Source organism: Leptopilina heterotoma, unplaced genomic scaffold, assembly GCF_015476425.1.
Source record: "Leptopilina heterotoma isolate Lh14 unplaced genomic scaffold, ASM1547642v1 Lhet_14, whole genome shotgun sequence".
NCBI classification, from domain to species: Eukaryota; Metazoa; Arthropoda; class Insecta; order Hymenoptera; family Figitidae; genus Leptopilina; species Leptopilina heterotoma.
Genome location: NW_025110859.1, coordinates 2,885,272 through 2,912,561, shown reverse-complemented (window position 1 = coordinate 2,912,561; position 27,290 = coordinate 2,885,272). Strand labels below are relative to the sequence as shown.

At 21.8% G+C, this 27,290-nt stretch overlaps 3 protein-coding genes across 4 annotated transcripts in view; 2 read left to right on the top strand and 1 right to left on the bottom strand.

Moving 5' to 3' along the window:
- Positions 1–27,290, top strand: part of LOC122497978 (serine/threonine-protein phosphatase 4 regulatory subunit 1-like) — a 595,496-nt gene that overhangs the window by 237,343 nt on the left and 330,863 nt on the right. The window lies entirely within an intron of this gene.
- LOC122497983 (BTB/POZ domain-containing protein KCTD16) lies at positions 3,487–5,072 on the top strand. Its single transcript, XM_043605444.1, has one exon. The coding sequence runs from the start codon at positions 3,879–3,881 to the stop codon at positions 4,659–4,661; it is 783 nt and encodes a 260-aa protein (XP_043461379.1). The 5' UTR covers positions 3,487–3,878; the 3' UTR covers positions 4,662–5,072.
- Positions 15,583–26,249, bottom strand: LOC122497982 (DNA damage-regulated autophagy modulator protein 2-like). Its single transcript, XM_043605442.1, has 7 exons — positions 26,064–26,249; positions 25,530–25,618; positions 22,519–22,640; positions 19,522–19,748; positions 18,794–18,932; positions 15,916–16,073; positions 15,583–15,769 (listed from the first exon to the last, which is right to left on the bottom strand). Exons 2-7 carry the CDS (start codon positions 25,598–25,600, stop codon positions 15,698–15,700), a joined length of 789 nt encoding a protein of 262 aa, XP_043461377.1. The 5' UTR covers positions 25,601–25,618; positions 26,064–26,249; the 3' UTR covers positions 15,583–15,697.

Below are 27,290 nucleotides of genomic sequence, written 5' to 3'. Positions count from 1 at the left end.
TTACCTTTAGAGTGAATGATAGTAGTTGTATAAAGCTAAAAATTGGATCAAACACAATAACAGTTCTGCCAGATGATTAAAACGACAAATCTTCAGACTTTTCTTATTTATCTTCAGAAATCTTTAAGGGCATTTGAAACTTGATGACGTCACACATGCTTTGCACAAACTGAAACGTCATCAAGGTTCAAATGCCCTTAAATTAGTCAAAAAACTTTCTTCAGATTTTGGTTGTAATTTTTTCTAGAATATGATAAATGAAATTAAATTTCACAAAGAATTATAAAGAAATAAATTAATTTTGCTGTGTTTGAATCTGTTCGCAATTTGAAAGTAAAAGTTTTCAATGTTTTTAATTTTAAAAATTAATGCACTGAAAATGATTAAATTCTTGCAAAGTTTTTATTGAAAAATTTGGAAATTTTAATTAGTCATTTGATTTTTATAAAAAATTTTTTTAAATAATTCAATTCTTTCCAAAGAATGTTTTATTAAAAATTTTTTTAAAATTATTTAATTCTTTCGAAAACTGTTATTAACATTTTTGAAAATAATAAACAAGAATAATTAATTATATAGTTAATCTGAAATTAAAAAATTAATGTTTATATTTGAAAATATAAAATTTTTTTAAATGCAAAATAATAAATGGAACAGTAACAAATACTTTAGTAATTAATAATTATTACATTTATTATTATAATCATAAAAACAAAAGAACAAAAATGATAATTTATCTTTAAAAAATGGTTTATTTATATTATTTAAATGTTTATAAATATTTTCATTATTACTTGATATATACACAGCCTTCACAAAATTTTCAAACAATCTTCAAGTTTTTACTATATATTTCTTCCAATCTGGCAGCACTGAACAATAATAACATGAACATTGAAAAATTTGACATTTAAAAATATAAAAAATGCCAATACTTAACCCACAAAAATTAATTTTCAAAACAAACAAATGAATGCAGATAATTTGCTAACGGAAAGGAAACTTACGATTATTATAATGTATATTATATATTATATATTATTATTTAAAATTTTTATATATTTTCAGGGTGGCCACAAGTTTTAGTTTATCAATTTTCCTGACATTTCCCTGAAAATTTACTGACATTAAAATTACTTTCCCTGACAAAATTCTTTTTACAGGAAAATATGAATGTTTATACGGAAAATGGGTAAAATTTATGAATTTGAATAATTTCTAAAAATTACAATTATAACCCTTCCTAAATTCAATTATTTTTTACAATTTTCAACTAAACTTCATCTCTGAATCAATTAATTTAAATAATTTTTTTTTTTTTTTTTTTTAAATAAATTTTCATAAACTTTTATTCACATTGTTCGACGATAATTAAATCTTAAAAAATTATTATAAAACAATTCTAATAATTAGTTTTTAAAAATATTTTAATGTAATTTTTCGAAAATAATTGAATTTCTTAAAAAAAATTTGGTAGGGTAGAGTGGGGTAAAAAAGCCACATTTTTATTTTTGATGCTGTAAAATCTGTATTTAAAATTTTTTTCTCAAATTTCCAATTGCTATTGAAAGTTTAGTTATTAAGCTTGAAAATTCTTGACGAAAATAATTTTTATCTCATGAAAGGACTAAGTTATAAGAGTTTTACGAAAGCACTGCAAGTGGCTTTTTTGCACCACCTGGTGGGGTGAAAAAGCCACCCTACGATTTTAGCAAAACATGTTATCAATTTAGGTATTTTTATAGTTTTCCTTTATTTATATGATAAATAGTCTTATTTGAAAAATATTTTAATAATTATGAAAGAGTTTTTAGCAAGCAAAATTGAAAATTATATTAAGTTTACCTGTTTTCGATTTGCACTGCCAATTTTTCGTACCTTTTTTAGAAGTTCTCTTTAACTTTCACCACAGATAACATATTTCGTTGCAACCGTTTATTCATTGTTTATTTTTTAAATGCACTTTGAACTACTTTTTCGTCGTGTTTAATTTATTTTATTAAATAAACACGAGAAATTTTGTAAAATAAGAAGGTTAGTTTAAATAGAAAACAAGTGAATTTCACAAAATATTCAATGGATTTTTTGCCCTGGCTTTTTTACACCCAAGACCAGTTATTAAAAAAAGCAAAAATAAATTGTTAATTCAGTTCAATTTCCAAAAATTAACATTGTATACGTTTTCGGTATACTTTTCTCCTTATGTTCAAACATTTACTTTTATTATTCGTTCACTTAATCAGGTTGTAATATGTTTGAAAAGTTCACCAAAATGTTTTCAAAAAAGCAACAAAAAATTAAAATTACAATAAAAACAATATTAATCTAGGTACAACATTCAAATTGGATTCAAAAGTTGCGTATTACCTAATAGTATTTATATTCTAAACAGCTGATAAATCGGCTTAATAGTTTTTAAATAAAACTCAAATGGCTTTTTTACACCATGGCTTTTTTACCCCACTCTACCCTATAATTTAAAAACTAATTAATTTTTCTTTAAATTTTAATTAAAAAAATTTTGAGCTTGATTGTATTCTCCAAAATGTTAAAAATAATTCTAAAATGTTATTATTTTTATATATATGTATTTGAATTTTTGGAAATATGTAATTGAAAATACTGAAAATATTGAATTTTTAACAATTAGAAGCTAATATTTCAATTATTTTCAAAATTTGCAATTAAAATTCTTCAAAAATTGATTTTTAAAAATTGTAAATAAATACTTGAAATGTTTGGAAGAAAAGTCGAAAAAGTCGCAATTTTTTAAAATAAGTCGAAAAAATCCTCAATTTTCTTAATTTCCCTGACATAAATTTTTTTCCTGACATTTCCCTGACTTTACTGATAAAAAGGAAAAAGGGAAATAGAAGAAGAAAATAGAAGGAAAAATATAGAAAAAATGTAGAAGGGAGGAAATATTTCAAAAACTTAGAAAATTAGAAAACAAGAGGAACAAAAGAGAAGTAAAAGGAGAAAATAGAATGAAAAATATAGAAGAAATGGAGAAAGCAGCGAAAAAATGAAAAAACAGAAGAAAAATAGAAGAAAACATACACAATTCTTCTAAGAATATCAAATTGAGACAAAATACGTATCAAAAGTGTTGCGAAGCAACATTTTGATTCGTTTTTTTGTCTCAATTTGATATCCTTAGAAGAACTGTGATACGGAAGATTAAGAAAAAAGGAGAAGAAAATAAAACGAAAAATATAGAAAAAATGGAGAAAGCAGGAGAAAAGTGCAGAAAACAGGGGGAAAAAAGTATAAACAAAATTAAAAAAAATGAAAAACAGAAGAAAAACGAGAGAAAAAGAGAAGAAAACATAAGAAAAAATACCTAGCGAGTAAAAGAAAAAAAAACCTAAGTAAAAGTTGAGAATAAAGAAGAAAAAATGAAGAGAGAAAAAAAGTAGGAAAAAAAAATAGTATGGAAAAGAGACGAGAAAACAGAGAATGAAAAATAGAAAAAAAAAAAAAAAAAATTGGGGAAAAGTCCTAAGTGAAAGAGGATCGAATCCGAGGTCGAGTTGTTGCGCGCGTTGCATCAAATACCTCTATAGCTGCGCGACCCGCTGCGCTCATGTTTCATGTCTCTCTATATTCCCATTCCTGATGCTCTCCCTCTTTTTTCTCGTCTCATCCTCTCCCTCTAGGACACCAACCGAAACTAGTCCAAATCCGGATCGCGACGAGTTATCTTCTTCATTTTTATCACACCTCCCCACACACCTCATATCCCCTTCTCTTCAAGTCGCAATCACTGAAAAGAAAAAAAAATAAATAAATACCAAAAAGAAGAAGAAGAAGAAGAAGAAAAAGAAGTTTTCAAATTACGAAAAGCAAACAAGTGTGGGAGAAAAAAAGAGATAAAAATGGCAGATGAAGAGCACGCGGATGCAATTCCAAGTATCGTGGAATTAAACGTTGGTGGTGTTTTTTACACAACGACATTGTCAACATTGACAAGTGAAATTGATTCGAATCTAGCGGCAATATTCACGGAGAAATTGAAATTAAAAAAGGACGCGAAGGGGAAATATTTCCTCGATCGTGACGGTGTTCTATTTCGTTATGTATTGGATTTCCTGAGGAATCAGGCACTTGTATTGCCCGAGGGTTTTCGAGAGCGTGATAGACTTTTGCAGGAGGCGGATTTTTATGGTCTCGAGAGACTGAAGAAGGCTATTAACGAGCATGATGATTCGGGATCAACAGTTGTTGCAGCAACAACAACAACAACAGCAGCAGCAGCAACAGCGACAAGTTTGGTATCATCAAAACGTGGTTATATTACCATTGGTTATCGTGGTAGTTTCGCATTTGGTAGGGATGGTTTGGCAGATGTGAAATTCCGGAAAATATCGAGGATCCTCGTTTGTGGACGTGTGCAATTATGTCGCGATGTTTTCGGTGAAACGTTGAATGAGAGTCGTGATCCGGATCACGGTGTTTCGGATCGTTATACGAGTCGGTTTTTCCTCAAGCACAGCTATATTGAACAGGCTTTCGATATGCTTCAGGAGCAGGGTTTTAAATTGGTGGCGAGTTGTGGCTCGGGTACTGCCGGTGGCAGTGCTGAACAGTTAAAGCCCGGAGTTGATTTAGAGGAAAATCGCTGGAATCATTACAACGAGTTTGCCTTTGTTCGAGATTAAGAGCCGGAGACGAAGAAGGGGGAGCAAAGGGCGAAGGGAAATGAAAATAACTAGAGGAAATAGAGGAAAAGAAAAGGTTTTAATTTTAATTCAAAAACATAAAAATAAAGGAAAATAAGAATTGGAAATGAAGAAAAAAAGAAGAAATGGAAACAATAAAAATAAAAAATGAAGGTAAAGAAGAAGAAAAAATGGAAATAAAGGAAAAGAGACAAAACTAGTAAATAAAAGAAAAAAGAACAAGACAAAAAAAAGAAAAGACAAACCGAGTTTGTTTTAGTAAAATCAACGATTATTTTCATTTTTGTTCTACACTTTCATAATCATCATCATCATTGAATTTTGAGGAAGAGAAATTAAATAAATTCAAGAAGAGAAATTAAATAAATTCAAGAAGAGAAATTAAATAAATTCAAGAAGAGATATTAAATAAATTCAAGAAGAAAAATTAAATTAATTCAGAAAGGGAAACTAAATTAATTCAAGAAGAGAAATTAAAAATTGTTCAAGAAAAAAAATTAAAGGAATTGAAAACAAATTCAAGAAATTCAAGAAGAGAAATTAAATAAATTCCAGAAGGAAAATTAAATACATTCCATTAATTGAAGAAGAGAAAAATTCAAATAATTCAAGAAGAGAAATTAAATATATATTCAAGAAGAAAAATTAAATAAATTCAATTAATTCAAGAATAGAAAATACATTTAATCAAGAAAAATTCAATTACTTCAATGAGAGAAACTAAATAAATTCTAGATTAAAAATTAAATGAATTGATAAGGAGAAAATTCAAGAAATTCAAGAAGAGAAACTTAATAAATTTAAGAAGACAGTTTCGATTAATTCAAGAGAAGAAATTAAATGAATTCAAGTAATTCTCAAGGAGAAAAATAAAATAAATTCAAATAGAAAAAATTAAAAAAAAATTCAAGAAGAGAAATTAAAAATATTCAAGAGGAAAAATTGAATGAATTCAAAAAGAGAAAATTAAAAAACTTCAAGAAGAGAAACTAAATAAATTCAAGAAGACAGTTTCAATTAATTCAAGAAGAGAAATTAAATAAATTTAAATAATTCTCAAGGAAAAAAATAGAATAAATTCAAATAGAGAAAATGAAAAAAATTTAAAAAGAGAAATTAAAAATATTCAAGAGGAAAAATTGAAGGAATTCAAAATGAGAAAATTGAAGAACTTCAAGAAGAGAAACTAAATAAATTCAAGAAAAGAGTTTCGATTAATTCAAGAGAAGAAATTAAATAAATTCAAGTAATTCTCAAGGAGAAAAATAGAATAAATTCAAATAGAGAAAATTAAAAAAAAATTCAAGAAGAGAAATTAAAAATATTCAAGAAGAAAAATTAAAGGAATTCAAAAAGAGAAAATTGAAGAACTTGAAAAAGAGAAACTAAATAAATTCAAGAAAACAGTTTCGAATAATTCAAGAAGAGTGAAAAATTAAATAAATTGAAAAAGAGAACTTTAATTAATGAAAAAGAAGATTTAAAAATTAATTGAAAAAGAAAATTTTTAATTTTAATTACAAAAATCTGCTTGGAAAAAAATTTGAATCGAAATTTTAATACTGTGTGTAAAACTGCAAAACTACTGAAATAGAAATTAAAATTGAATAATAATTTGAAATAAAATGTTTAACAAAAATTTGAAACTAAATAAACTACCAAACTACTTGAATATCAAGAATTGAAAAATTCATGAACCAGAGTTGTAAAACTAAATAAACTACAAAACTTCTTGAATATTAAGAATTACAAAAAAATCCTAGAACAAAATTTTAAATTAAAATTTTAAAACTAGAGGAAACTACTAAACTCTTTAAATTTCAGAATTGAAAAATTCCTGAAATAAAATTCTTTACTTGATAAAACCGAGTAAACTACTTGATTATTTGAATTTGAATTGAAAAATTTCCGAAACAAAATTGAAAACTAAGTGAACTACCAAACTACTTGAATTTTAGAATTGAAAAATACTTGGACCAAACTATTTACTTGGTAAAACTAAGTAAACTACCAAACTACTTGAATGTCAGATGTGAAAAATTCCCGAAATAAAATTAAAAACCAAGTGAACTACCAAACTACTTGAATTTCAGAATTAAAAAATTTCTGAAATCAAACTTAGTAAAACTAAGTAAACTAGAAAACCACTTAAATATAAGAATTGAAAAATTCCCGATGATAGTAATAACTAGAAATTTAGTTTTTAACCAGCAAACTACTGAAATATCGGGAGTTGAAAAATTCTTGAAGCGAAATTTAAAAACGAAATTGTAAAACTACCAAACTATTCACAACTTGAATTTAAGAATTAAAAAAAATATTCCCGAAGCAAAACTGAACATCTGGAATTGAAAAGAATTCGAATTCTGTGTTTTTCTGCCAAGAGACCACTTGACTGATGATGATTTCAAGCAGGAGAATTTTCAGGAATTGAAGACACACACAAACAGCACTGGATGAATTGATTGAAAATAACACGGGTAAAATTAAAAAAAAAAAAAAAAATACATACACAAAAAAATGGAATTGTTCCGAATTACGTAGATAATATTGATACAATCACTGGCGTGGAATTTTTGTCGTGCAAATTGAAATGAATGAAAATTTGTTACAAGTGGACAGGTGAAATTGTTGTGCTATTAAAAGACAGAGTGAAAATTGTTACAAGTGACATTGCAGTAAATGAAAATAAAGAATAAAGATAGAAAAGAAAAAAAAAGTTATCATGGAATTGTTTCTGAAACACGGGTAAAATATATTGATTTAAATGAGTTTAGAGAGGTGAGAAAAAATACAAGGAGTTTTAGGAGAAAATATAAGTTTAGAGTGAAAGAAAATAAAATAGAACAAAACAAAATTATTTATCTTATTAGAAAAATTTATTTTAAAAAATTAATTATTATTCGTTTCGGTAAAATTTCTTCTTGTTCTACGAGTGTTTGTGACTATTATCTGAGACAATTATGTTAAATAATATAAATAATAATTATTATTTTTACTGACTATTATTTACATGATATTTTTAATTTTATTAATCTATTCAATTTTATTGTCATTAACCAAAAGAATTTTCTATTGTCAGTTATAATTATTGATTATCAGTGAAAATGAAAAATTTTTTCTTATTAATTATTAATGAACTCGACAAGGAAGAACAAGAAAGTTATTTTAATCGAAGAGGAGAAACAAATTCTTTTTAATCAAACAAAAAGGAATAATTAATGAAGATGGAAAAAGTTTTTCTAATGAAGGAAATTAATTATCAAGAGACAAGTTTATTCATAAATCAGATGAAAAGTTAGTGAAGAAAAAAAATTTTCCTCGATAGTTGGAGTGAATAATGAAGAAACAAATGGTTAATGAAAAATTGTTAATGAAAAATACTCACTGAAAATATAGTTAATGAAGAAAAAATTAATAAGAAGAATAATTAGTTAAAACTATTAATGAGAAAAATGATTTAGGAAAGGAATTATTAATGAAAAAAATAGTTAATAAAAGTCAGTGACTAATGGAAAAATGGTTAATGAAAAAATCCGTTAGTGAACAAAATAGATAATGAAAAAAATATTAATCAGGAAAAGTGGTAAATAAAAGGCAATAATTAAAAAAATAATAAAAAAACTATTAAAAGAGTAATTTAAAAAATTATTGCAGAAATAATTTAAAAAATTTTTAAAAAACAATAATAAGACAAAAAATGGTTAATAACAAAATTCATTAATGAATAAAATGGATAATGAAAAAAATTCTTAATGGAAAAAAATTTGAAGAAGAAATGGAATGGAAGAAGTTATTAATGAAGAAAATGTTTAATGAAATGTACAAGAGAAATGTGACTAATAAAAAAAAGGAAAAAGGGATTTGTTTTCTTTAATTAAGAAAATAGTCAACCGTGAAAGGGGGATTTTTTTTCAAAAAGAGAAGAAAGAAGAAAAAGAAGATGAAAAATAATTTTCAAAACGTGACAAATCAAACTATAAATCCACATTAAATTTTGGTAAAAATAAGGAATTTTTGTGACAAGAAAGAATAATCGCACTGTAATGATGACCACATTGAAGATAGATTTAAATGTTAGACTCTAGGAACGATAGACTTATTATAATAATATTGTAAATTAACCAACATTATTATTTCGCTAAGCTTTCGACAAAATCCATTTCACCGATCGTATAAATTTTATTACTTTCGAAAAGTGCGATTTTTTTTTTTAATTTAATTTGTTGTTAATAATTAATTTATAGAATTTTTCATTATTGGAAGGTTTAATTAATAGGATATTTGATTAATATAACATTTAATTAACATAATATTTGATTTGATTTAATTTAATTTAATTTAATTTAATTTATTTTTAATTTAATTTATTTTTATTTAATTTAATTTTTTATTATATTTAATTAACAAAATATTTATTTAATATTTATTATTAGGTATTCAATTTCAATTTTAATTTATTTTCATTTCTATATATATATATTTTTTTTTCATTTATAAGCAAGTGAAACTTCAAAAGAAGTTTATTTATTATTCCTATATTCAATTTATTTCTGAGAAAACGCAGGAACGTAGAAAAGATTGATTATTAGATAAAATAATATTTTTAATAGAGTGACTCGAAAAAAATTCTTATTAAAAAAATGATCGATATTTGTATTATTATTAGTTCACTTGAAATTACAAAAAAAAAAATTTTATCATAATTTCCACAAAAAATCAATAAGTAAAAAATGAGTATAAAAGTGTCTAACAGTTATAGTATTTCTGTTTAGTGAACAATATTCTTATGGCTTCCAATTTATTCAAAAGAAATAAAAAAAAATACTTGAGACAATTGAATTGTGATTACTACTCAAATATATATTAAAATAACAATGATATAGTTAACAATTATATAGTTAATTATAATGGAAATATGTTAGTAATTTGCACTTAATTGTTAATCAGCTGATCACAATTGGTTGTGTTCACTATAATATTAGTTTCAGAAAAGCGCACGAAAAATAATAATAATAATAATAATAATATTAAAAAAACTCTCATCAAATGGTATTATTATATTAAATAAATAGTGAAAGGAAAAATTATAATAATAATTATAGAAAAAAAAACAATAGAGAGAACTCTATGTAAAAATTTATTTTTGTAGCTTTACGCGATCAATGATAATTTGTTATTTACTTTAATTATTATTTTGCAAATATTTAAAAAAAATTTCATTATTTTTCTCGATCCTAAAATGAGGGTACAGTTGAATAAATAATTATAATTTATTTTTAATTTCAATTTTATGATAATAAATAAAATAATTAAAAAAAAAAAGTGGTCAAATGAATGTTGAAAATATTAAATTGAATTAATAATTGAATAATTCATTGAAAGTTGAAACTATATTAAAACTTCAAATAATGGAAAAGAAAAAATTGTGAAAATGAAAAAAAATGAGGTGAAAAAAAGTGGAAAGAAGGAAATTGGGTCCTAAACGGAAATCTTTATGAATAATAAATGAAAAAAAAATTAGGGTGTTTCTGTGTATATATATATAGTCTATGCTTTATTGAAAAAACGGTTTTTTTATGCTAAGTTTGATTTGATTACATTTTCTCTTTATCCGTATTCATTTTTTTTCCTTTCTTTGTCAGCGAAATGTCAGTAAAAGCTATAATAAAAGCTTTTCCGAGTGAATTTTAAATGTTAAAATATACAATGACGCAAAATCAATTTATATTTCATTGATTCATTATATTTAATGAGTTGCTAAACTTTTGTTAAATTGAAAGAAAAAAATTTATTTTTATAGACAAAAAAACTAATTTTGTTGAAAATTATCTTTAATTTATTATTCATTTAATAATTTAATTTTTTTAATTTTGATTTTTAATTTTTAATTTTTAATTTTTAATTTTTAATTTTTAATTTTTAATTTTTAATTTTTAATTCTTAATTTTTAATTTTAATTTTCTAAAATTAGTAATTTTCTATAATAAATAATACTAATTTATTATATTTGTATTCTAATTATTATTCTAAATAAATAAAAATAAATAATATAATTGTTTAAAAACAAATTAATTTAAAATAAAATAATAAATTGTTTCTATATTTATGGAAAATTTAATGTAAAGATATTTTAAAGTAATTTTCAGGGTATAATCAAATGTCATTTTCGTAAAAAAAATTCCATTCAAAGATTTCAAAGTTTATTATTAATTGTTGACAAAAAAAAGTTGCGCCAGCAATAAAAAGAAAAAATTAATTTTCTTTATTATTTTCAACATTCTAATTTTCAACTTTCTCATAGAAATGTAAAGAAATTAGAAATTTTCCTTATTAAATTCTTTCGAGAGAACAAATTTCTAATTTCATTCGCATTTTTTTTTTTTTTTTTTATTATTAAGAAAATTAATAGTCTTCTTCATTCTGCGGGTCAGTTTAAAATGAAAAAAAAGAAAAAAAACTTTTGCAATTAAATTGACAAACGTGTAAAAGAAAAAAAATAACATTTAAATAAAGTACCCGCATTCACCTGAACATTTGACCAATAAATTGTCATTGGTTGCGAGAGAGAGGAGGGAGAGGGAAAAATTGTATAAAAAAATCATTCCTGCGAGAGTATTTGATTTATTAAGAGTCGAGAACTTGACATTTGCAAAATTATTAAAAGAAATATGCCCTCGGCATTAAATTGATCGCTATTGAGAACAAATACATTGTAACGCGATGTTCTAATAAAAATAATATATGTAATAATAATAATGAAAAAAAGACTCTTCTGTTATATTTGAAAAAGGAAAAAAAAAATTCTGTAAAATTAAACAAGGATGAAGAGAGAGAGAGAGAGAGACACACATGAATCATGATTATCGATTCGTTAGGAGTTTATAAGAAGGTCATGAAAAATATATACACGAAGGACAAATATTTATCTTTAACTGAGATGATAGTACCATTTTTTCATGTGAAAATTATAACAATCTTTTATATTTTGTTTATTATTTTATAGACGCGATAATATTTTTTTTTTTTGTTTTATTTTTTAAGAGGCTCACTAAACTCCCGTTAATTATTGCGTAGAACAAAATTTATTAGGAATTTCTTCGAGTAAATTAATTATTTATTATTAATTTAATCAATTGATTAATTAATTAAATTTAATTAAATTCATTAATTAAATTCATTTAATCAATGAATTTATTACTTGACAGAAGATTTATTGACTTGAAAAATTAATTAATTGATTGACAATTTATTAATTTATTACATTATTTATTTATTTAAAAATACGTTCCTAGTTGAGAATTTTTTTTTATTTGACAATATTATTTATTGATTTTATAAATAAGTTAATTGACAGTTTATTGGTTCAATAAATTAATTATTCAATGGGCAATTCATTGATTTATAAATAAACTAGTTATTAAATATTAATTGAAGAAATAAATAAATTAATAACAAAATTTTGGAATTAATAAATTAATTTTCAATTACAACCATAGAAAAAAATTATTTTAAAAAGTAAATTTCTGTAGTTTTTTGTGTGTTATAGTGAGCCTACTTTTTCGTTACACTTTTTCTTAATAAATAATAAATTAATCGAATTTAAAATTTTTTTTTTTTTTTTGTAAGTATACATTATTTTTTCAAAACTATTGTCAAAACAGCACGAGCATGAAATATATATAAATAAAAAATATATAATACGAAAAATTAGAGACAATTTAGAATGAAACAGTATTTATAATAAAAACTATTTAGACGATTTTATATAAACAATTGTATATGGCCCCCAATAGTTAAAAGAAACAAAAATAATATTAATAATAATAATAATAACACACAGTTTTTTCTTGCGTCGAAATATTTCTATAGACATCTACATTAAATATTATAATTATTATTGTAGAACCATTAAAATTGTATGATTCAAATAATTTCTCAAAAATTGAGTAAATATTCAATTATATTACAATTGAAACGAATATTTCATAAAAAAACAAAAATGTGTATCATAATGAGCTGATAATTACAGACACTGCCCCTTCTATACAGATAAACTTTCTTGAAGACGCCATGTGTGCGTGTATGAGTGTGAATATTATAAATAAACTCTTAGAAATTTTAGTAAAAAAAAAAAATGAAAATATTTATGTTTCACCGTTAAAAGTAAATTTTCTCTTTTTGACTAATTTTTAAAGGTGTAATTAATTACTTCGACTATTTTTTAATATTATTTGGTTTATTATTTTCCTTATTTTATTTTTTCATTACTTTCTTTTTTTTAAATTATTCTAAATTTATTCATCCATTAGGGAGAAACTAATTCGAATAAAAAGTCCACTTATATTTTAATTAATTCATTTCTGAGTAAAATCGAAATTTTATTATTTTGCTTATTATATTCATTCGTATTGGTGAAAAAAATTCCGACTGACTAAATAACGTTTGTTATTTACAAATATTTTTTAGTGACTTTGTAATTTTTGTTCGAAACTTGGACTATTTTTTTTTCTTTTTATTTTCTTACTGACGTCATTGTATAAATATTTTTATTTTCCTTAGAAAAAAAAATAATCGTTTTCATTTATTTTTTCTATATAAAGATAAAAGGAGAAATTTTGAAATCGAAAACGAAATGCGAAAAAAATAGTATTTTGTGCTCAATAATATTTTCAGACTATTGAATATTCATTGAAAACAGTAGAAGCGTGATATACTTTTTATTCGTCAAACGATTCATTTCCAGATGGTTTATGCCCAATGGGAAGTAAACGATTGGTTCAATAATGGGCCATGCTTGGCGAACTCCGTTCCATTATTGGAACATTAATGGCAACCATCATTGGACCACCAATGGTTTAAACTTGGGATGATCACGCTACTGCCAATGATCGGTAGCCAAGCATCGGGCCAATATTAGTTGCCAAGGAATTGCCAAGGAAACAAAATCGATTTTCAAAAGCTTGATTTTTTATTGGCAGCCAACAAAAAACCAAGGTTTTGAAAATTTATTTTTTTTAATTATTAATTAAAATTTATTTTTCAAAAATTTATATTTAAAAAAAATATATTTTTCAAAAATTTATTTTAAAAAAATATATTTTTTTAAATTAATAGAACATATTAATTTAATTTGTCACCTCTGGTAAAACAAAGATGAAAGACTGATAAATTCCCTCACTTTATATCTTACAGTGGAGGGATAACTGTGAATGTCTTTGCGAGAGAGGAGCAGGTACTTATATAGAGCCAGTGAAACAGGTCACAAGCGAGAAGAAATCACTAGCATGCACTCTGGCGGCGCTTGTCGGAACTGTTTTCTGGCGCGCATGCATATCCTGACATTATCGACGCAGCGCTTGGCAACCAACGTTGCGCCACTTCCGACAAGCGCCGCCAGAGTGCATGCTAGTGATTTGTTCTCGCTTGTGACCTTTCTCACTGGCTCTATATAAGTACCTGCTCCTCTCTCGCAAAGACATTCACAGTTATCCCTCCACTGTAAGATATAAAGTGAGGGAATTTATCAGTCTTTCATCTTTGTTTTACCAGAGGTGACAAATTAAATTAATATGTTCTATTAATTTAAAAAAATATATTTTTTTATAATAAATTTTTGAAAAATATATTTTTTTTAAATATAAATTTTTGAAAAATAAATTTTAATTAATAATTAAAAAAAATAAATTTTCAAAACCTTGGTTTTTTGTTGGCTGCCAATAAAAAAATCAAGCTTTTGAAAATCGATTTTGTTTTCTTGGCAATTCCTTGGCAACTAATATTGACCCGATGCTTGGCTACCGATCATTGGCAGTAGCGTGATCATCCCAAGTTTAAACCATTGGTGGTCCAATGATGGTTGCCAATTGTTTTGCCAAGAAAAAACCATTGGGTACCAAGCATGGCCCATTATTGAACCAATCGTTAACATTGGCAACTTCCCGTTGGGTGGTCAAACGCTGCAAAAATTTCATATTGGTGGAAACAATTGTACCGCAGTAAAAAAAAAACAGTTCATAAAAGAATTAAATATCTATTTCCATTTTTTTTTCTTTTGGAATTATTTTTTTTGTTTTTTGAAATAATATTAGTTTGTCAACATTGACTTTCAATTCGAATAGCAATGATAAAGTGGAAATATTTATAATTATTTCTGGAAAAAAGCCGCGGACAATTTTTGTTTTTAATTAAAAAAAAATAATAAACTTTCGTTGGTATTAAAATATTTTATTCGAAGCAATTTTTTTTCCGTTTTCTTTATTGTTTCATTTATTGTAATTGTTTTCGCAAGAAAATAAAAAAAAAAGACAAGAAAAATAATAAAATTATTTTTTAAAATTAAATTAAATTTAAATTTGAATAAAAGTATCTTATTTATAATTGAAATAATATAATTTCGAATAAAAATTGGCACTTAAATAATTACAATTATTTTTTAATTATTTAGTTAAAAGGGCAAAATTTTCTACATAATTAAAATGTATCATTTTCTTTTCTTTAATTTATTTCAATTTTCAAATAAACAAATTAATTACAATTTTCAAATTAATGGCAAATTTATTTTTAATTTTCCAATTAATGAACAAGAAGATCAGTAATAATTTTTTTTTTGTGCAATTAATTACACGAAGAGTAGCTACATCGTCATTTGATGACGAATATAAAAATATAAATTGAGAAAAAAAACTTGGCGAAAACTTCCAAATGTAGGTCACTGTAAGATGAAAAATTCGTGTGTAATACATGAAAACAAATAAAAATTGTCGACGATACGTAATTGCTGTGTATGTGTGTGTGAAAAAAACCAAAAATAATTTTTCTTACATAGTCTTCATTTTTAAATTTAATTAGTTTGGAAAGAAATTTTTCCTTTCTTTTTCAATATTACAAAAAATGAAAATAACAAATATGTATTGTAAATGAAACTGAAAGTAAAAATAATAGTCGAAAAATTGCAAATGAAAATAAAAAGCAAAAAATGAAAAAAAAAAGTAGAAAATCTCGATGAAAATAATTTACACTTCTAAAGACGTCTTCTTAAATTTCTCTTTTGGTAAATCCGACTCTCTTGTGTCCAAGTAGGTGAGCTATAGAAATTTTAGAAGAAAAAAAAAAACTATTATTAATGAATATTCTGGAAAATTTTATTTTATTGTTTTTTATTTTATTTTTTTAAGTAGAATTAATTGTATATTTAACTAAAGATCTCAAAGCTGTATTATAAATAACTTACGGAGACAACTGGAGCCTCAAAATTAATTTGTCGAAACTCAGGAACAAATGTTAGTAAAAAGGCACAGTAAATTAGCACAAGTATCCATTCTGAAATAACACTAGCAACGTGCCATTCCCAACCACCATCTGTTGGTTGCCATTTTTTGTAATCTTTCCCTGTGATAAGTACAAAAAAAATTAATAATATAATTCATATATTTTTTTCTCTCCATTTTTTTTCTCTTCAAATAACTCTAACTGAAACAATAGACTTAAATATATATAAATTATATATGACAATTTTTTAATATACTGACATTATGAACAAATTTTTATTAACAAATTTTATTATTGACAAATTTTTATTGTTAACAAATTTTTATTATTAACAAATTTTATTATTGACAAATTTTTATTGTTAACAAATTTTTATTATTAACAAATTTTATTATAAAGAAATTTTTATTATTAACAAATTTTTAATATTAACAAATTTTATTATTATCAAATTTCCATTATTAAGAGTTTTGTTAATAACAAATTTTTCTTATTAATAACAGTAAATTCTATATTATTAATGAATTTTAATCATTAAGAAACTTTATTCTTAACCAGTTTTTGTCATCAAGAAACTTTATTATTAACAATTATTATTGTTAACAAATTTTTATCATTAAGAAACTTTATTATTAACAAATTTATATTATTGACAAACTTAATCATTAACAAATTTTATCTACAATCAAATTTATATAATATAATTTTTCAAATGTTTATATAAAAAAAAAATTCTTTCTGGGGATCAATTTTTTCCGTATGTTTTAACGATTTTTTCTGGGATCAATATAATATTGTGTGTGTGTATGTATATTTTAAAATATATTCAAATTATAACTGTATATTTTTCTGCAAAACGTATGTATATGTATATTTTCAAATTTTTGCAATTAAATATAATGAGTAATATAATTACATAGGATTTTTCTTTTTTTTTTTACAAAAACAAATTGTTTCGGCGGTGAAAAATTCTTCTCTTTGATTATTTGAAAATTGTTGAAAAAAATTTGAGTAAAATTACTCACTTTTGATTGTTTATTTACAATTATATAAATTTTATGTAATTATATATTATGATAAAAATTATTACTGTTGATAAATAATAATTTCGGGAAAATTAATTTTGTTAAATAATAATTGCAGAAAAATTATTAAATAATAATAATAATTAAATAATAATTAGGAAAATAATAATTTCAGGAAAATTATTATCGATAATTAATAATTTCAGAAAAATTATAATTCATTAAAATAATAAATTATAATTTATTATACCTCTATATTTAATTGAAAAAAAAATCTAAAAGAAAATAAGAAAAATCTCTTCTGAGTAGTTGAAATCTACTGCGCAAATGTATGTTTAAAAAAATATATATAGTAATAATAGGCTTTATGCGTAAAATAAATAAATAAATAAGAGTAAATTTTATTAATCGCACATCAGAAAAAAGACAAAAGTAAATAATATAAATCTATATTTTTCTCTGTATGATTCCCGCCTGCTTCTGTAAAACTCTATAATGATATCTTTTTATTACTATATATATAATTATAGCGAAAAATATATTATATATTATAAAAATTTTGAAATTGATTTTTTTTTTCATTGGGCGGCCTATGTAGATTCTTTTTCTCGACATAAAAAATCAATGCCGTGTATTTGAAACAAAAAAAAAACAAAAATTATGTACTCTTCTATAATGTTTTAATCGTAATTAGTCAACTTCGGACTTTTTTACGATATATAGAAAACAAACATTTTATGTATATATTTCACGATGTTATATATTAAATGTTTATTAAAAAAAACCAAAAAAAAACTGACCAAGTTCCACAAAAATTTGTGAAATTTATTAAACCTTCTCGATTTAAATTGTTTTATTCATTTTTTTTTATTTGTACTTTTGGTTGTATTTTTTTGGACTTTTATCTTTTTACACTGCAATCGATTAGTTTGTTTTAAAAAAATATATTATTTTTATTAACTTCAATTTATTTTGAGAGAAAAAAAAATCATAGAAGTAAAAATGTTTTTCTTCTACATTTTGATTTCAAATTTAGTTGGAATATTTGTTTTAGTTTCAAACCATTTGAAGGTATTTAATTTATTTTTCAAAAATGATAATATTCAAATTATTAATAAATCTAATTTTTTATGATTATAACTTTTTTGTAATTGCAATTTTTCAATCGTAATTTTTTGTAATTCTAATTTTTTATAATTAATCTTTTATAAAATTGCAGTTTTTTTTATAATTTTAATATTAAAGAATTATAATTTTTAGTAATTCTAATTTTTTATAATCGTAATTTTTTATAATTTTAATTTTGAAGAATTATAACTTTTAGTAGTTTTAATTTTTTATAATTTTAATTTTGAAAAATTCTAATTTTTTATAATTTTAATTTTGAAAAATTCTAATTTTTTATAATTCTAATCTTTTATAATTACAGTTTTTTTTAATAATTTTAATATTAAAGAATTATAATTTTTAGTAATTCTAATTTCTTATAATCGTAATTTTTTATAATTTTAATTTTGGAAAATTCTAATTTTTTGTAATTCTAATCTTTTTATAATTGTAATTTTTTATAACTCTAATTTTGAAGAATTATAATATTCAGTAATTTTGATTTTTTATAATGTTAATTTTGAAGAATTATAATTTTTAGAATTCTCATTTTTTACAATTATTATAAAAATAATTGAAATTGATACAAAAAAATATTAGAAAATTTTTACAAAAAAATTCTCATAGAAAGAATGTTTTATTTTAATTGAAACTTTATTTTTGGGTTTTCATGAAATTTTAATTTAATTATTAATTAAAAATAATTACCTTTAAACTCTAATGTGGAAAAGTAGCCAGGGACAATCGTAGCGACTGTTAAAATTATAGTAAGAGTCGAGAGACATGCCCGAACGTAAGTAATTGTCCAACCATTAACAGCAAAAATCATTTTATAACTGAGATAAGTCTGAAAAAAATGTTAATTTCATTTTTTTTTGTTTATATAATTTTTATCAACTAATGACTAATTTAGTTCAAATTTAATTTGAACTTAAATTTTTAATTTATTAATAAATTAATAAATTTAAATTACAGTCTACTTTCTCCCATTATTATCTAGCTTATTAATTAATTAGTTTACCTAATATTGAATAATTAATTTTATAAACGCAGTTCAATAATTATTATAATTAAAATAATTATTTAACTGTTATAAATGTAACAGTTAATAAAAATAATGTTATTATTATTGTTTATTACAAATAAACTTATTATAAATAACTTATTATAAATAAACTAATGTAGGACTTAATAACATTAGTCTGAAGAAATTTGGAAAAATAATAAATAATTAATTGAAAATTATTTCAGTGAGTGATTATCTTAAAAAAAATTAATTACTATAATAATTAACAATTATTAATTTCAAGAAACTTGGAAAAATAATAAATAATTAATAATTTTTCATAAACTGATAATTTTGATAATAAAATATTAAAATCAAATTTTATTATCAGCAATTTTTTATTATTATGGGATGTGAAATTTTTTGTTACCTGTAAACAAAAATATGCAGTTCCAGCTGTGAAGCAGGTAATTGCGCCAACCATATGGGCACCAACGACTCGCGCTTCTTGAAAATTGGCTAAAATATCAAGTCCAAAACATGACAAAATTCCGCACATTGCCGTTAATCCGGTTAATTTTTGAGTAATTAATTGTTGCCCTCTTTCCTTGCGCCATTGTTCAACTTGTCGATGTCTGATATACACACAGCAACCAACTGTCAAAAGAAAACTTTTATGTTTTTTGCAAAAATAAAATTTTTATTTTCTTTTTTTTGCAAAATCAAAATTTTATACTTAAATATTAAATATTTTGTTAAGTTATTTTTGTTAATTTATTAATTTTTCCCTGACCCTAAAGAATATTCTGCGATTTACTCTAAAAATGATTAGATACTCAAAAAACCGCTCTATTACATTTAATTACAAACTCTTTTAATTGTACAATTATACCAAAAAAGCAATAAATTTTTTTTAAATAAATATTTAATCATTTTTATTTTTCCGTAGGAATTAAGATTTTCAAAAAATTTCAAATTCAAATCTTTATGAAATTCAACAACTTATAATAATTTAAATTTACACGGAGAGAGAATATATATTAAATTTTGTAAAAATATTTTCAAATTGGGGAAAAAGTGCGACAAAGCGAAATTTTGATATAAAAATTACTAAACTTTAAAAAAACTTATATGTGAAATTTAGTATAATTATATCAAATATCAAGAATATTAATTAAATTCTAATATAACTTTAATAAATTTCACATAAGTTTTTTTAAAGTTTAGTAATTTTTATATCAAAATTTCGCTTTGTCGCACTTTTTCCCCAATTTGAAAATATTTTTACAAAATTTAATATATATATTCTCTCTACGTGTACATAAAATAAAAAAAAAATTAAATTATTTACAAAAGTTTAAATAAAATCCTTCCCAAGAATTCAATTATTTTAACAAGTATAATAAAATTTTTCACATAAATTTAATTATTTAAAAAAAATGTAATAAAATTCGCTCTAAGAATTCAATTATTTTTATAAATAATAAAATTTTTCATAGGATTTGAATTATTTTTAATAAAATTTTAAATAAATTCCTCGAAAAATGGAATTTTTTTTTGTAAGAATTTAATTACATTTCACGAATATAATGAAATTATTCGCTGAAATTCAAATCTACTATTTTAATCAAATTTCTTAAATGAATTCAATTATTTTAAAAAAAATGTAATAAAATGCGTTGCAAAAATTCAATTATTTTCATAAAGAACAAAATTCTTTACAGGACTTCAATTATTTAACAAAAATTTAATAAAAATTCGTTGCAAGAATTCAACTATTTTCATAAATAATAAAATTCCTCATAGGATTTCAGTTATGTGAAAAAAAAATTTAATAAAAATTATTTACAAGAATTTAATTATTCTCCTAAATAATATAATTCTTCACAGGATTTCAATTATTTTAAATACAATTTTAAGTAAATTCTTTGAAAAATACAATTATTCTTGAAAATTTTATTAAAATTCGTCGAAAAAATTGAATTATTTAAAAATTTGTCTATAAAATTCTTTATGAGAATTCAATTTTAAGAAACATTCATTTATTCAAGAATTTTTTCATTTTTGTATTTAAATTAAAAATTTTTAAATAATTGAATTCTTGTAGAATTTTCTAATTAAAATTAATTTAAATATAAATTTCCCGTTATATACATAATAATTTTTGATAATAATTGAATATTAAAAACATTATAACATGAATTTTCAAAAATAATTGAATTTTGAAAAGGTTTTAAATTAAAATCATTGAAAATATATCTATAGAATTATTTTTTTTTAAAAAGTTTAATAGCATTTTTTTTTAAATTATTTCAAGTTTTTATTTTCGAAATATTTAATTAAAAAATATTTCCGAATAATCAAATTTTGTAAAATTGAATTGTAATCAAGTGGATTTGAAAATTCTCAAAGAACTTTTGCAAAAAGTATTAAAAATAATATTGATAATTAAATTTTTTTGAAGAATTTGAATAATATTTTTGAAAATAATTACATTTTTCAAAAAATTTACTTAAAATGGTATTAAAAATAATTGAAATCCTGTGAAGAATTTTATTATTTAGAAGAATAATTGAATTCTTGCAACGAATTTTTATTACATTTTTTTTAAATAATTGAAATCTTGTTAAGAATTTTATTACATTTTTTTTTAAATAATTGAATTCTTTTGAGAAATTTTATTAAAATAGTAGATTTTGAAAAAATATTTAAATTTTAGCGAAGAATTTCATTATTTGTGAAATGTAATTGAATTCTTGTAAAACAAAATTTTGAAAATAATTTAATGTTTGCTTTAAATTTTATCAATACTTGTTTTTAAATAATTGAAATCTTTTGGAAAATTTTATTAGAATAGATGATACTATTGAAAATGATTGAATTGAGGAAAATTTTTAAAAATAATTGAAATTTTGTCCAAGAATTTTAATAAAATTTTTGAAAATAATTGAATTTTGGAAAAGAATTTTATTATTTTTAAAGATAATTGAAATTTTAACGTTGCATTTGTAAAAATTTTTGAACAGAATTGAATTTCTGCGAAGAATTTTATTACTTTTGAAAGTAAATTGAATTTCTGCAATCATTTTGTAACTTTTTCTAAATTCAATTTTTTCTAGTATTTTTATAAAAATTTCTGACTTTTCCCTGATTTCCCTGACCTATAACAACCCCGGAAATATTAAAATATTTTTAAAATAAAAAACTTGCACAATTTCCATGGAAACTCCACGAAAATTCCATGGAATTTTTCATTTATTTATTTTTGTTTCTATTTATTTATTTCCCCCATTTTATCTATTTATTAAAAAAAAATATTTTTCATATTCAAACATTCACTTGTCATTTTTTTTTCTACATCCATTATAAATTGTGTAATCATAATTATTTTCCAATTTTTATTTTTTTGTTTTTTCATGAAACTTACGTAAAAGAGCAGCAATATTAAGAAATTGTGCAAAAATGCAGGATTCAGGAGATAATGTTCCTGTCTCCGATATGTAAGGGAAGCCAGGTACTACGTGATCCCACTGAACTGATATAGTGTATCTGAAATATGACACTTTATTAAACATACAATAGTTGAGTGATAAGTTTATATACACAAAAGCATTTTTTTCTTCTGAACGTCTCGTTAAAGAAAAATCGAAAAATAATTCCATAAAAAAAACCAAAAATTATCTCTATCACAATTAATAAGCATATTAATCTAATTATTGGAAATCAATTTCAAAAAAGCGGAAATTCTTTTCTTTAACTCAAAAAACGATTTTATTTTATTGAATGATTTTAATAATAATCAGGGTTGCCACAGGTCAGGGAAGTCAGGAAATTCAGGGAAAATCAGGGAAAGTAAAATTGGTCAGGGGAATTAGGGAAAACACTGCAAAAAATGGCGTCTAAAAATAAGACGCTTAGACGTTTATAAACGTCTTATTATGTAAATAAGCGTCTTATTTGAGCGTCTTAAATGAAAAACATAACCTCCAAATACATGCATTTTAGAAGGCAAATAAGACGCTTATAAACGTCTTAAATGTGACCACGTAAACGTCTTAAACAAAGACGCTCTTTTTTTACAGTGAAGTCAGGGATTTTTAGTAAAAGTACTGGAAAAAATTGAATTTTAAAAATTCATGAAAAAACTCTAAATTTTAATGATTTTTTTTGTTTGCCTCGTAAACTATGAAATTACCACGAATTTTAATACAAAACCTTGAATTTTTTCTATTTCAGACAATAATTTCTTTTTAAATAACTTAATTTTACAAGAACTATCATAAAATTTTGACGTCTATAAATTATTTAATGAATCATTTTTATAATTTTCATAAATACTAGATTGCTAAAAGAATTTTAGTTAAAAATACTAAAAAAAATTGAATTTTGGAAAAGTTACAAATAATTCCAGAAATTCAATTTATTATTTTCAAAAATAATAAAATTTTTCGCAGAAATTCAATTATATTCAAAAATTTTTAAAAATTCTGGTCATTTCAATTATATTTTTAAAAATAATAAAATTCTTCTCCAAAATTCAATTAAGTTCAAAATTTTTTTAAAAATTCTCGTCAAAATTTAAATTATCTTTATAAATAATACAATTCTTCAACGAAATTCAATTATTTTTAAAAACTCTAATAAAATTCTTGGCAAAATTTCACAGGAATTCAATAATTTACAAGATTTTTAATTAATTTCTTCGAAATAAATCAATTATTTTCATAAATAATAAAATTTTCACATGAGTTCAATTATTTAATAAAGAAAATTTCATAAAATTTTTCGAAAAATATCAATTATTTAAAAAGATTCTTATAAAATTCGTCGCATGAATTCAATTATTTAAAAAAAATTTATCAAAGTTCTTTTCAAGAATTCAATTATTTTTATAAAGAATAAAATTCTTCACCGAAATTCAGTTATTTTTATAAACTTGAATAAAATTCGTTGGAAGAATTAAATTATTTTCAAAAGGAATAAAATTCTCCGCAAAAATTCAATTATGTTCAAAAATTTTTTAAAAATTCTTGTCAAAATTTCGATTATCTTTATAAATAATAAAATTCTTTAATATTCAATTATTAAAAAAAAATTTTTTATAAATTCTCGTCAAAATTTCAATTATTGTTTTAATTATTAAAATTTTTCTTCAAAATTCAATTATTTTTAAAAACTTGAATAAAATTCTTGTTAAAATTTCACAGGAATTCAAGAATTTATAAAATTTTTAATAAATTTCTTTAAAATAATTCAATTATTTTGATAAATAATAAAATTTTCACATGAATTTAATTATTTAATATATACAAAATTTCATAACATTTTTCGAAAAATATCAATTATTTAAAAAGATTTTTATAAAATTCGTCGCTTGAATTCAATTATTTAAAAAAAATTTAACAAAGTTCTTTTCAAGAATTCAATTATTTTTATAAATAATAAAATTCTTCACTGAAATTCAATTATTTTAGAAAAATTTTAATAAAATTTTTGGGAAAAGTTTTAATTATTTTCATAAATAATAAAACTTATCGCAGGATTTTAATTAATTTTTGATACAATATTTTAATCAAATTCCTCGATAAATGTAATTATTCTTAAAAATTTAATTAAAATTTGTCAAAATAATTGAATTATTTAAAAATTTGTTGATAAAATTCTTTATGAGAAGTCAATTTTAACAAACATTCCATTATTCAATAAATTATTTATTTTTTAATTTAAATAATTGAATTCTTCTAGAAATTTCTAATAAAAAAATTGATTTAGAAATGAATTACCGAATAATCGATTTATTATTGCAACGAATTTTATTACATTTTTTTCAAATAATTGAATTTTTTTGAGAAAATTTACTACTTTTTAAAATTAATTGAATTCTTGCGAAGGATTTTATTAGGATTTTTGTGAATAATAAAATTTTTTTTGAAAAATTTCATGGTAATTTAATTTATAACAAAAAAATTATTGTTTAATTGCAAAAAGGTTCGAATTTGAATGTATTGAAAAATTTTAATTCCTACGGAAAAATAATAATGATTAAATATTTATTTAAAAAAGAAATTATTTATGTTTTTGAATAATTTTACAATTAACTAAATTTGTAAATAAATGTAATAGAACATTTTTTTGAGTTTTTAATAATTTTTAGAGTGAATCAGAATATTTTTTAGGGTCAGGGAGAAAGTGAGAATTTTGTCTGGAAATCAGGGAAAAGTCAGGGAATAATAAAATTAAATATTTGTGGCAACCCTGTTTATATTAAATGTTAATTAATTGATTTATTTACCTATTATTATTATTTAATAATTTATTTCAATAATAAATACTAATAATAGTAAAAATAATAATAATAACTTGTCTTAAAAAATGATTTGACAATTAAATTTTATTTTCGCGGAATTTGTCAAATTTTTAAACATTTTAATGACCTACGTGATAATAAAAGTGACAGGGATCAAAATAAAGAGGCTGAGTGGTAGCACATGCAGATTCTCCCACGTCATTTTTAGACATCCGGAAATCTGAAATTTAGCTGTTTTAATAATTTAAATATTTGTTTATTTTTAATCTCTCTTTCTTTCTCTTTCTCCACTTGAAATGAATTTTTGAAATGTCGTGAATAAATTGCAAAATAAAAGTGGCACTCTAAATTACATACATATAAATAAAATTGTTTTACAAATTTTTTCATCTATTTCTCTTTTTTTAAAAAAAAAAGAAATAGTTTTAAAATAAATTTGAAATTAATTGATAAAAAATTTACATTATTATATTTTTTAAAAGTAAATAAATAAAATATGAATCGCATTATTTAAAATTTAACAATAAATATGGAAATTATCAAATTAATTAATTAGAATTATTTTTCTAAGTTTTATTTATTTTTTTCAAAAGTATTTTATTGAAAAATGAGAATTTATTTTCTGGAGAAAATGATAAGTAATTTTTTTTCTTTATAATATTTACCGTTCAGGATGTAATTTAGCACTATGGGAATTTTCGATGTTTTTTATTCATTAAATATTATAATTTTTTTTTGAAATAAATGAAAAAAGAAGGAAAATAAAACACAGTTTGTTGAAGAAAGGTTTTGAAGAACGTACACTTTGCCATAGGCAGTTTCAAATGACTGTTCAAGAGAACATCACATATACACTTATACAAGTCTAAATGAGTGCGAAACAATCTGTCAGTTATTGATAACCTGCACAATTACACTTTGATATCGCGAACGTGCACTTCATTCGTTTAAGACATTTCACATTTATTAAAAAGAATTTCTCTGCGATTTACAAAGAAATTTTGCATATTTAATCAATTGTGTATGATAATTTTATTAATAACAATTCTATTATTTAAATAACGAGAATCGAGGAGATTTGTATAAAAAACAAATATAAAATCTTTTTTTCATTTATTGCATTCTTTATTTATTCTTTTTTTAATTTTTAATATTTAATATTACAGATTTGATATATAAATAATTATTTTTTTGTTGTAATATTTTCTCAATTTCAGTTGAAAAAATACAGAAGTATTTTAATTTATTATTATTTTTTCTGCTTTACTTTCCTTTGTTATTTCTTTCTATTTTATTATTCTTCAGTTTTTTCTCAATTTTATTTTTATTTATTTTTTTGATTTTCAATCTGCAAATTATAAGTAATTTATTTAATTAAATTAATTAAAATTAGTAAATATTGAAAATAGATGAAAATTTATAAAGAAAAATATTTATATTAATATTATAATGGAAAACAAAAGAGACAAAATAGTTTCTCTTTTCCTAATTGAATACGTGATCTTAAGGAATTATCACAGTATTGATGATCGATTGAATGTTTAATATTATGCCAGGTTCGATGATGAGCTGTACTCACTTCTAATTGGAAACAATATAAAATAGAGACACAATTATTAGAACAATTGTTATATTACTGGAGCAATTAATTTGTCAGATATGATTTCAATCTTTTGTTATTATTTGTTTATTTCAATAAAAAATAATAATTAATAATAATTAGAACTGCAATCTTAATTATTATTATAATTTTAATTGAAAATAAATTATTTCCAAAATTAGAAAATATTATTCATTTTCTTAATTAATTATTTCAATTAACTAATTATTAATTAACTCATTATTATTATTATAATTATTATTATTATTTTCAATATTATTATTATTAATTA

Bases quoted from the DNA above. Each gene is read 5' to 3' on its own strand.
- LOC122497983 (XM_043605444.1), top strand. From the start codon at position 3,879: ATGGCAGATGAAGAGCACGCGGATGCAATTCCAAGTATCGTGGAATTA.
- LOC122497982 (XM_043605442.1), bottom strand. From the start codon at position 25,600: ATGACGTGGGAGAATCTGCATGTGCTACCACTCAGCCTCTTTATTTTG. The intron at 19,749-22,518 runs GTAAGTTTCATG...TTCTTTTGACAG, and splicing joins TAATATTGCTGCTCTTTTAC to TTGGTTGCTGTGTGTATATC. The intron at 16,074-18,793 runs GTAATTATTTTT...TACTTATCACAG, and splicing joins TTCCACATTAGAGTTTAAAG to GGAAAGATTACAAAAAATGG.